This window comes from Cucurbita pepo, chromosome LG02 (assembly GCF_002806865.2).
Source record: "Cucurbita pepo subsp. pepo cultivar mu-cu-16 chromosome LG02, ASM280686v2, whole genome shotgun sequence".
Lineage (NCBI taxonomy): Eukaryota > Viridiplantae > Streptophyta > Magnoliopsida > Cucurbitales > Cucurbitaceae > Cucurbita > Cucurbita pepo.
Window position 1 is genome coordinate 6229131 of NC_036639.1, and position 11150 is coordinate 6240280.

Below are 11150 nucleotides of genomic sequence, written 5' to 3' on the forward strand. Positions count from 1 at the left end.
ATTGATGATTCAAACCAAGCCCAATAAGGTTAGGGCTCGCGAGATATAAGAATGAAAGATCTAGATAGATCTAATGACACGAAAGGGTCTCAATATGGCCAAGTAATGAGATTGAGTAATGTTAGAGCTCTAAGTTGAGCTTGATTAAGCTATAAACACCTAAAAGTTGTCTTTAGATAGCCTATATAATAGAACATGGTAATTTAGTCCTAGATTGATATGAAGGACAAGAAACGTCCTAAGAAAGTATTTAGACATGATAAAAAGCTTAAAGTAGGTTACTTACCGAATATTTATATAATCACTACACTTCTCTTATTTTATTCAAGAGGAGCTTGATGTTGTGTGGTCAAAGCAGGAGTGGGATGAGTTGTGAGGCTATAGGACATGTATTAGAGTCAAGTCGTCACATGTTCTAAATTGTTCAAAAAATGTTCTCAGGCCAATCAAGACTGTTGGATCGACGTGTGGAATCATCCTATAGGTTTTAGGTCCGAATTCAGTCCACTTTCTTCAAATTTATTTTTCCCAGTTTTGCATCAACTTCAAGTACTCCTCCGACCTTCTTTATTGGATTACTTCTCACATCATCCCATTGACAATTGTTAGATGTTATTCTCTCTTGAATCTCATATGTTTTATTGTATGACTGCGATAAAATAGTTCCATTGGCAGAGCATCCACTACTTGTTTAGTAGTATATTCAATTCAGTGTAGAAAATCTCAATTTTGATACAATGAGGTAGTACATGGTGAGGACACCTTATATGCCTCTCCTTGAATCTCTCTCAAGCTTCTCTTAGTGCTTCATCTTCAAATTTATGAAAAGCAACAATCTCATTTCTGAACCGTGCGTTTCTGGTAGGTGGAAATACTAGATCAAAAATTTCTCTAATAGACTATTCCAAGAATCAATTGTTCCCGCTGCTGAAGTATTCTTTTGGTATCATTCAACTGGGTGTTGGTGATTTTAAACTAATTAAAAAAAAATTATGTAGAGTGTCATTGCGGTTGAAAAAGCATAAAACAATGATAAAATCAACAATAATAAAAAAAAAAAAAGTTAAGCTAAGAGAGATTAAATAGATAAATAGTTGAACTTTATAGTGGATTTTAGTTTCTTTCCATAAATTCTCAAGCCCACTTTTGAGGGTCTTGCATGGCGATTACTTCCATAACCTTTTTCGAGGGTCATGCATGGCGATTACTTTCATAACCTTTTTGTAATTTCTATTAAAAAGACTAACGCCCCGGGACATGCATTCCTATGTGACAATCCACATCTCTGATGACACCCTCTCTTCACTCGAAGCCTCAAGCACCGAAAAAGGGAAACATAGCAAGGTTGAGTATAAAAATTATACTCAGCAAGTCACCTACTTGTAGGCTTTTATCGCATCCTAAGCTTAACAGATTCCCACGGGCTTCTAATTGGCTCTAGAACATCTGGGTCTTGTCTTAGTCTCTTGAAGCTTGCCCCTTAGGACTTGCCCATTGGAGCTTGCTCCTTGGAGCTTCCCTGGTCCAATGTCTTTTCATTTAGTCCCTAAGAGTTTCTTATGTCGAGCTGTGATGACCGATATCTCTCTATGAGGAGCTATACAAAGTGGGGACACATTTCCCATGCGAAATCGCTGAGGAGCAGTGGGAACTGATTAGGAACCCCCTGGATCTCCTATGAAGCTATAGATAACGTTCACACAACTAACATCCTAAGAACACTCCTAAGGTACTTCGTTGTCGTGGAAATCTGTTAGGTTCCTAGGGAAGGAATAGATCTAAACACAATGACTTCTCACTCCTAACCAAAAATCTCTAGGCTTATCATATCAATGGGTCATGGAAAATAACTGAGTGCCCATGCAACCATCATCTAGCATCATCATACATAATTCATGCAAATTAAACATACATGCTTCACAGGGCAATGACATCCATCAAGCACCCGGAGCGCGGAGTTCACAAATTCAGCACGAATTAAACATATGCATATGTATAACAAAGCTTAAAGCATAATTGCAATACTCGCACTCAACTTATCTAATTTCATTCACAGAAAGCTACATGAAGACTACTGGTGTCCTAGTAAGGCCAAATGACATAACAAGAAACTCGTAATGTCCATAACGACTTTTGAAGAATGTTTTGGGTATTTCTTCTTCTCTAATCCTCAACTTATGATACCTTGACCTCAAGTCAACTTTGGAGAAAGTTGTTGCTCCTTGTAGCTGATCAAACAAGTCGTCAATTCTCGGGAGGGGGTACTTATTCTTTATAGTGACCTTGTTCATCTCTCTATAATCAATACACAATCGCAAAGATCCATCCTTCTTCTTGACAAACTGAACAGGGGCTCCCCAAGGTGGTACACTTGGTCAAATGAAACCCTTAATCAACATCTCCTGTAGTTGTTCCTTCAATTCCTTGAGTTCTACATGTGCCATTTTGTAGGGTGCCTTGGAGATCGGTGCGGCTCCTGGTTCTAAATCAATCCCGAAATCAACTTCCCTAACTGGGCGCAAACTTGGCAAATCCTCTGGGAAAACATCCACGAAATCCCTGAAGATGTGTACTGATGAGACTGTCTGCTCGTTACTATTGCCTAGGGTCACGCTGGCTAAAAATGCACTTGTGCCACTACGAATTATCTTCCTGGCCTTCAATGCTGTTATGACCTCTTGGAAGTGGCTCCCTTGTAGGTAAAGTTGTCCACTGACGAGAGTCTGAGAGTCACTATTTGAGTCTCACAGTCTATCAGAGCACGATTCTCACCTAGCCAATTCATACCCAAGATGACATCGAAGTCTTGCATGCTTAACACTATCAATGTGGCTTCGATGACACATCCTGATATTGTTACACTAGCCCATTAACCCTATGGGTATCTAACAATAGCTCGTGAGTAGTGGTGAACACTGACAGGGTAACCTCAAAAGGTTCCATCTCTAAATGTGCTAGCTCTACAAACTCCTCAAATACGAACGGATGTGTAGAACCCAAATCAAACAACACTAAAGTCAAATGACCAAAGATGGGTTGCGTACCTGTAACAATTGTGTAAGGCTCGTCAGCTTGTCTGTTGTGCTTGCATGGGCTACCGCTCACTTGTTAATGCGGATCACCCTAGCCCCTCTGATTCTATGTCGCAAGGTAGTTGGCATGCTTATCGTTCCTCTGAGGGCAATCTATTGCAAAGTGCCCTACTTGGCCACATCTATAGATGCATATATTCCTGCTCTGCACTCCCCTGAGTGAGGATGCCGAAAATTAGGACAAATGGTCTTGTTTTGCACCGAGGCTTTCACCCACTTATCAGTACGGCCACACGGCGGTCTACCAGTTCTTGGGTGGCTTCGGTCTGTCCTCTTCCCCTGAATTGCGGTGTGGGATGAATGGGTTGATCCTGACTGTAACTTGTTGATGTGAGGCATGTCAATGAGGATCGCCACCCAAAGGGCTTTTGCGTAATCAGAGGATGTCTAGGCTGCTACATGCCCCTTTAGCTCCACCCTTAGGCCAGTAATGAATTGCTCGGACTTCAATTCCTCAATAATAACATATGTTGTAGAAAACATTGCCAACCTGTCGAATTTCAAATCGTATTCCTCCAATGATTTGTCTCCCTGTTTCATTTTAATGAATGCTTATTGCATTTGGCAGTGACTGGATAGTATTTGCGGAGGTAGGCTTCTTTAAACTAGCACCTGGTGATAAACTCTCCTTGTGTGCAATGATCTTTTGAGCGCCTTTCCACCAAAAGTGTGCCTCTCCTTTCAACATATATGTCTCACAATGGACTTGATACTTCAGCAGGCCGTTCATGTAATATAAGGTTGTTTCTATAGCCTCTAGCCAGTTCTCTGCTGCAATGGGATCCACCTTGCCTCCGCTAAAGGAAGAGGGTTTATGCCTTTGAAAATCTTTCAGGAAACGGCACTCCACAATCATAGTCCTTGAATCTCTGATCTCTTGCACTATTGTCTCATTAGCCATCAGTGTCTGCATCATTTGGGTCATCAGAGCCTGACTTTCCATTAAGGTCAACATGAATGTTGGTAATACATCTACTGTGGGTGTGGCTAACGGCTAGATGGGCGAGACTTCTGTACTAGTGGCTGGCACTGATGGGACATCCTCGGAGAGGGGAGTAGTGGGGTCTATATCAAGCAAGTTTTGGGTCTTTGCCCTCTTTCAACGCTTTTTAGTTCTTGATGCCCACAGTTCGGTTCTCTCGCTAGTTTGGGGCGTGTTGCTAACCTCCTCTTCAGGTTCATGTTGTTTTACTTCAAGTGTTGGAACAGAGGTACCCTAAGCAACTTTTCTTCTTCCCCTTCGGAGTCCGAGCCTGCCTCTTTAGTGCCATTATCTACCATAAGAGAAAAATAAACTATGGTTACAATTCATTCGTTTCAAATCTTCTAGATAATGCGCAATTATAACACAACAGAAAGTCATAGTATACTCTTTAAATACTAACTTTAATTTTGTCTCTATGTTTCAAACTCGTAAGGACATCTGGTCACGAGCGGCACGTCTTTGATGGGCGTGGTCACAGAGGATACGGATCTCTATCCTAAATGTCTACAGAACCTATGACCTGGTGCTATAATACCAAATTCGTCACGACCCAATATTTTACTATAAGCGGTGACACAAAACGACAACATGAATGTAACAAAAACATTTTAACAAATGTTCAAACAATTAACAGTTTTGGGAACAAAAATATGTGAATTCGAATACCAAAAAAAAAAAAAGACTGGACTGACGCCCCAAAACATGCATTCCTCTATCATAATCCACATCTCTTATCATGCCCTCTCTTGACTCGACGCTTCATGCACCTGTAATTATACTCAGCAAGCCACGTACTTGTAGGCTTTCATCGCATCCTAAGCTTAACAGATTCCCACAGGCTTCTAATTGGCTCTAGGACATCTGGCTCTGGTCTTAGCCCTTGGAACGTGCCCTTGGAGCTTCTCTGGTCATTCGCCTTTTCATTTAGTCCCTAAGAGTTCCTTATGCCGAATTGTAATGACCGAGATATTTCTTTATGAGGGTCATCCATCTTTTGATTTTGAATTTCTTTTTTTCTTTTTGAATTGTTGTTCCAAAGGGTGTTAAAAGTAAATACAACCCATCAAATCAGAATAATTAAGGAATTGATTGATAAATTTGGTACAAAGTCACAAAAATTGCTTGGAACAAATTTTATTTTGCTATCTTCAAGATTCCCCTTTTGTCATAACACTTGGAAGAAGCTCATGTGATTTTTGGCATCTTCTGTGTGGGAAATGTCATTTCTTTGCACTGTGCTCATTACAATTCCTCTCTGTACCTCACTATGCAATCCAACAAGCTTCCTTAATATTAAAGTCTATTATTCATAACAAATATATCATACTAAATATCTTTATTATTCCACTCTTCTTCTCAAATTATGACTTAGAACCTACTTACCCTTACTCTTTTTAACATTAATATGATGTACAGATGTTACTCAGTTCTATAAAAATTTAAATAATCGTTCCGATTTTTTCAATAAATAATCGATTACATCACCTAGCCGACTCATCTATATTATATTTAATGGCTATATTACAGATGAACATCATATTCATTATGTAATTTAATTTTATCATTTTCATTCAAATATACCAAATCTCAATAATTCTAAACCGACCCAAAATCAAATAAATAAAAAATTTATGCATTGAATTGAATTAGTTCATAAATTCGACTAAAATTATATTAGGTTTAACCATAGTTATTAATTTTAAAAAAAAAAATTAACTTACTATACAATTATATATAAATATTTTTTATTTTATTTTATTTTTCATTATTCAATAATTTTTTTAATTAATTTTTAATTATTTTAAAGATAATTTTTTAAAATATTATTAAAATTTAAATAGAATACCTAAATCATCTTGACCCAATGTATATATATATATGAATGGGGTTTAGTCTTTTATTTATGTTTTTATTCTAGACTATATCTTTCGCTATGAGAGATACTGGCTAAACGTAACCGAAGACATACAGCAAGAGCATAGAATAGACTATTCTCCATCAAGGAATGGGATTTCCGTGCCACTACCCATCATTCCTCCACCATACTAAATAGTTTGAAAAGGTGTTGAGTCTTTTTAATCAAAAAATTTTACCGACTTTGAACGATTGAGTTTGATCTAAAAAAAAATGTCACAATCAACCCGACTTAATTCATAAACACCGTAAGTCCAAGCATTGAGATGGGATGATCTTGTATAGTTGATTTTGAGGTGTGTGTTAAAAAAAAGTAGGTGAATTGTTGTTTTTTATAAAAAGAAAAGGCAGTAGGTTGGGCATCATTAGCATTATCAAAAACCCACTATAGACAACAACAACAATGATTATTATTATACAACTTTGAAAATTTTCATTTTGGGACATGTAAAACAAAGCTTAACCAATATTGTTGTTCAATCCTCCACATCTGTGCTGCTACTTCCACTATCTTTTTCTTCTTCCTTTCCCTCACCCTTTGTTGTATGCAACACTTGATGATTGGCCTGAAATGGAGGTGGCCATTGCTGCTCTGGCTCCACCATCAATGCCTCCATTTGGGCATTCATATCAAAACTCGCCTGCTTCTCTTTCTCTTTCTCTTTGTATAAAGCATCCAACAAGTGAAAGTAGGGACATGTCTTGGACTCTTCTCCCCTCTTCTTCTTCCCATCTTTCACCTTCTTGAAGTATTTGTTTATGTTTTCCCATTTCTCTTTGCATCTCTTTGAGCTTCTATTGTATCCAATCCCTCTCATCCCTCCTGATATCTCTTCCCATAATAACCCCTTTTGCCCATTCTCTTCATACTTCATCTCCATTTCCATCCTCAATCTTATTAACGCTTCCACTTCCGCCTTCGGCCATCTCGACTCACTTCCTCTACCCGTGCTCACCTTTGCAATAGCATTATGTGGTACCGGTGGTGTCGAGGGAGATATGTTTTGCAAAAACGCTATGACGGCGGCATCTTTCGCGGCGGTGATCGACGTCTCTTGAACTAAAACTTGATGTTCTTGATTAACCCTTGTCATTTCCTTCATTCTCCATGCTTCATCTCTCAATTTTCTTTGATTCTCTATTCTCTCCAAGGATTCTAGGAATTTTAATTGAAGCCTCTCTTGCTTCTCTATCACTTCTTTTGTTAAGTTCACGAAGAAATCTCTCCACTTTCTCTTCTTCGTCTTACGAAACGTATCTTTATCTTCCTCCGACGCAGTCGACGACGAAGTCGAGCTCATAAACAACCTATTGGCTGAAGAAATGTTTTGAAAATTGAGTGGCAAAGAGTTGTTGATTGTTGTGTTGATGGCCGATGAAACAGTAGAAGCTGCGATTAGTTTTGGCGGCGGAATTGAGTGGCGATGGTGGGATTGAACGGAAATGTGGTTGTGATGATGAATATCAAAAGCCTCTAATTCATCGGAGAATTTATAAACCTTTTTGCTATTATCAGATTTCCCACATCGACCAATTTTGGTTCTTTTGTGATACTTATAAACATTCTCGAATTTCTCCTTGCATTTTTTTGGTGTTCGATTGAATCCAAGCTCGCCCAATTTCCTGAAATCCCAAAACAAATTAAATTCAATCCTATCCTAAAATTAATTTTAAAAAAAAAAAAAAAAAAAAAAGACAACCCATGTTAGAAGATACCATATAGATCAAATTGGTACATCTTTTTCATGTCTCATTTCTATATGAATTTAATAAAAATTTCACAAAACATACCTTGAAATTTCATCCCATAATGGAGCTTTAAGCGTTGCATCTCTAAAAATAGCATCCATGTCGGATCTTATCTTCAACAAAGCCAAGGTTTCTTGTCGAGGCCACCGGTTTCCACCAAAATTCTTCTCTCCATCTTCAAACAGCATCAACCCCTTATCTTCTTCACCAGAATTCGACCCGCCAACTTCATTCCCTTCTACAGCTTCCGGGGGTGGCGCCACCGCAACGCCAGAGTCGACGACATCCATAGGAGTATTTGTGTAGACGACTTATCACGACCCAGATGAACACAAAAATAGTAGAAGCACACAAAAGCCACAAAAGAGGTGAAGATCAAAATAGAGATTTTTTTTTTTCTTTTTCTTCTTTTATTTTTCTCTCCAAGCTTTTATTAGGTTAGTTATTAGATATATAAATGTGAAGGAGTTTTATACATATGGTCATTTTCTTTTTCTTTATATATATATATATATATATATATATATATATATATATATATATATATATATATTTTTAATTAATTATTTATCCTTGGTGGGATATGCCTGTCATGATCCATGGCCCCCTCCCTTTTTCAAAAAAATAAAAATAAAAATTTAATGTCATTTTTTATATAAGGAAGGAATATTACGATATTTATATTATATTATTGTGAAAATGGGTTGTTCGAGTTAAAAAAAATTTCATATTTGACGTTGAATTAATTTGGAAAATATATAACGTAAGAAAAAAAATAAAAAATAAATAAAAAAAGAAATTAGTTGGAAAGTGGTAAGAGTTATAGATGGAGAGGAGGGGATAACAAAACAAGTTGGCCTCGTGTAGGTCAGCTTTGCCTTTTGGAGGTGCGTTTTGGATGCCATTGGGTATGTTTGGCTACACTTCAACCCAAATTACTAAATTACCCTTCACCTTTTTCTTCCAATTATTAATTATTTTTAATCATAATAAAAATATTTAACAAGGTAAACAAATAAGCGTCCTTAAAATTGGTCGGTAACAATATTAAATATTAAATATTAAATATTAAATATTAAATATTAAAAGAAATTTAAATAGCGACCAATTTAGTTACAATGTGGGCTACCATAATTAATGCCCAATCGCAATTTTAATGCAAAATTAAATATTGTCTCACCTTTCATCACCCTTTTTATTTTATACCATCTTTTTCCATAATTCAAAAAAAAATTCAATAATTTATTAAATATTACGACTTTTATGACACCTATATGTTCCGGAATCTTCCTACATCATGATCATGTTACTTAGTTCTTGCTTTTAGGAGTGAAAATTATCCACACTGACCAATACATGTTCTTTTACTCACATGTAGATTACTTCAAGTAAAGCACGCTTAATTTTAGAGTTTTTATAATTGAGTTACCGAAAAGAAAGGTGTATGTTGGTGTAGGTAGTAACATTCGGTTATTTTAAATATTTCTTAGTAATTTTATCTTTAGGGTCGCTCTCGTTTTGATACATTGAAAGTTAGTTGAGAAATCCCTCGTGATTTGATACGGGCGGCGAAAAACACTATTATTTTAGATAAAAATAATAAATGTTAATAATATAATATAAATTATCACCAACTTTATAAAAGTAGTTAATTAATTTAACCTAATATATGTTAAAACAGGGAAATATTAAAAGTTTTACTAACTGAAAATTAAAATGGTAGGGGGGAGGGGGACCCACTACGTGCTTATTAGTGGGACTTTAATTATAAAAGGTAATTTTTTTATAAATATATATATATATAATTAGTTGGAAAATAAAATAATTGTTACGTATAATAATGAATATGGTAGGAGACAATGAGGTTAATAATTGAGATCAAACAAAAATAATAAAATAAAATAACAGGATTCATATTTTGTGTTGTTTTATTTTATAATCAATATGCCAATTATTGAACGGAATAATAATAATAATAATAACAATAATGCAAGACGGTGAGACCTTATTATAATGAATTATTATTATATCATTTTATTTTTTACATTATAGTTGGCCACAAATTCTTATTCCTAAGTCACTTATTTTAAAAAATATACCTTCTAAATATGTTTGACTTCAAAAAAAAAAAAAAAAAAAAAAAAAAAAAAAAAAAAAAAAAAAAAAAAAAAAAAAAAAAAAANTTCATTCTAGAAAGAAACATAATATATATATTTCTACCCATTTAAAATATTTTGAATTGAATAAAATAAATAATTATATCGTTGAATGTGAATGAAAATGTCACACCATCACATCTACTATCTTATTCTAATTACAATCGTTTTGAAATTAATAAATATATATAATTATTTACCAGAAAGTGGTTAAGTTGTGAACTTTGTTCGAGATGTTTGGGTGACCAACTCAATCCAGCCCATCCATATATGCTCGGTTGAATTAAATATGATTTTGGGTAGGTGTGATTATCCTTAAAAGTCGTGAAAATAAAAAGAAAAATGAAAAAAGAAGGGATGTAAGGGAGAGACGTAATGAAATAATTAAAGAGAATTAGTGGGTTTGTAATTGCTTTGATGCTACGTACCATTCTCCTTTGCCAGGAATCAGATTCATTGCCCACAAACCCCTAATTACACATTTTTATTCAATTGTTAATTTCATATTTTAGGCAATTCATTTGTTTTTAATTTTATCTTAAAATAAATTAATTTCAATCAAGTCACACGTGGATATGAGCGAGATGATGACGTAACATGGTGGTCCCACTTAGAAACAAAAAAAAAAAAAAAAAAAGTTGCTTGAGGTAAAGGGAGAGGCAACAAGTGAGTGCACGTAACACAAATGAGTCATCCATTTCAAACACTCATCTATCATTATTTTTTTTAATTTATAATAATAATTCTTTATTTATATTTCAAATTAAATCACCAATAAATTAATAAATTATAAATTAAATAAGAACCACGAAAATTAAAGGATAAGTTTTTCTTAAATTAAGAGGTCGTGTTTATCTCGACCCAATAGTATACAAAGAATATAGAAGGTTCGAACTTGAGAGGTTAATTGATATAATAAATTTAAATATTTAATCTAATTTGTTTCATTTTAAAATGTTTTCTACTTTTGTTGTTAATTTTTTAAAATGGTCTTTTGGGGTATGCATATATTCCTCTCTTTTTCTTAATTTTTTGTATTTATTTTTTTTTTTTTAAAAAAAAGGAAAAGTGGTAATTTTTTATCCTCTGTTTTATGTTTTTGCAATTATTTAAACCTTTATAATATTGAGTTAGTTAGGAGTATTTAAGAATGATTAAAATAATTAATAAGTAAGAAAAAGGGAATTGGAAGTAGAATAAAATTAGGTGGCATCAAGATGCTACACAACATTACTTTAACAAATATTTATTTAT

General features: G+C 34.8%; 1 protein-coding gene and 1 non-coding gene across 2 annotated transcripts; one reads left to right on the forward strand and one right to left on the reverse strand.

Annotated features, from left to right (window-relative positions):
- The first annotated feature begins 744 nt into the window (after positions 1 to 744).
- On the forward strand, positions 745 to 850 carry LOC111789445. The gene has a single exon (XR_002814343.1). It is a non-coding gene; the product is annotated as a small nucleolar RNA R71 (small nucleolar RNA).
- Positions 851 to 6305: 5455 nt separating this feature from the next.
- LOC111787771 (trihelix transcription factor GT-2-like) lies at positions 6306 to 8195 on the reverse strand. Its single transcript, XM_023667816.1, has 2 exons — positions 7783 to 8195; positions 6306 to 7614 (listed from the first exon to the last, which is right to left on the reverse strand). The coding sequence occupies exons 1-2, from the start codon at positions 8028 to 8030 to the stop codon at positions 6468 to 6470; spliced, it is 1395 nt and encodes a 464-aa protein (XP_023523584.1). The 5' UTR covers positions 8031 to 8195; the 3' UTR covers positions 6306 to 6467.
- Between the last annotated feature and the right edge of the window lie 2955 nt (positions 8196 to 11150).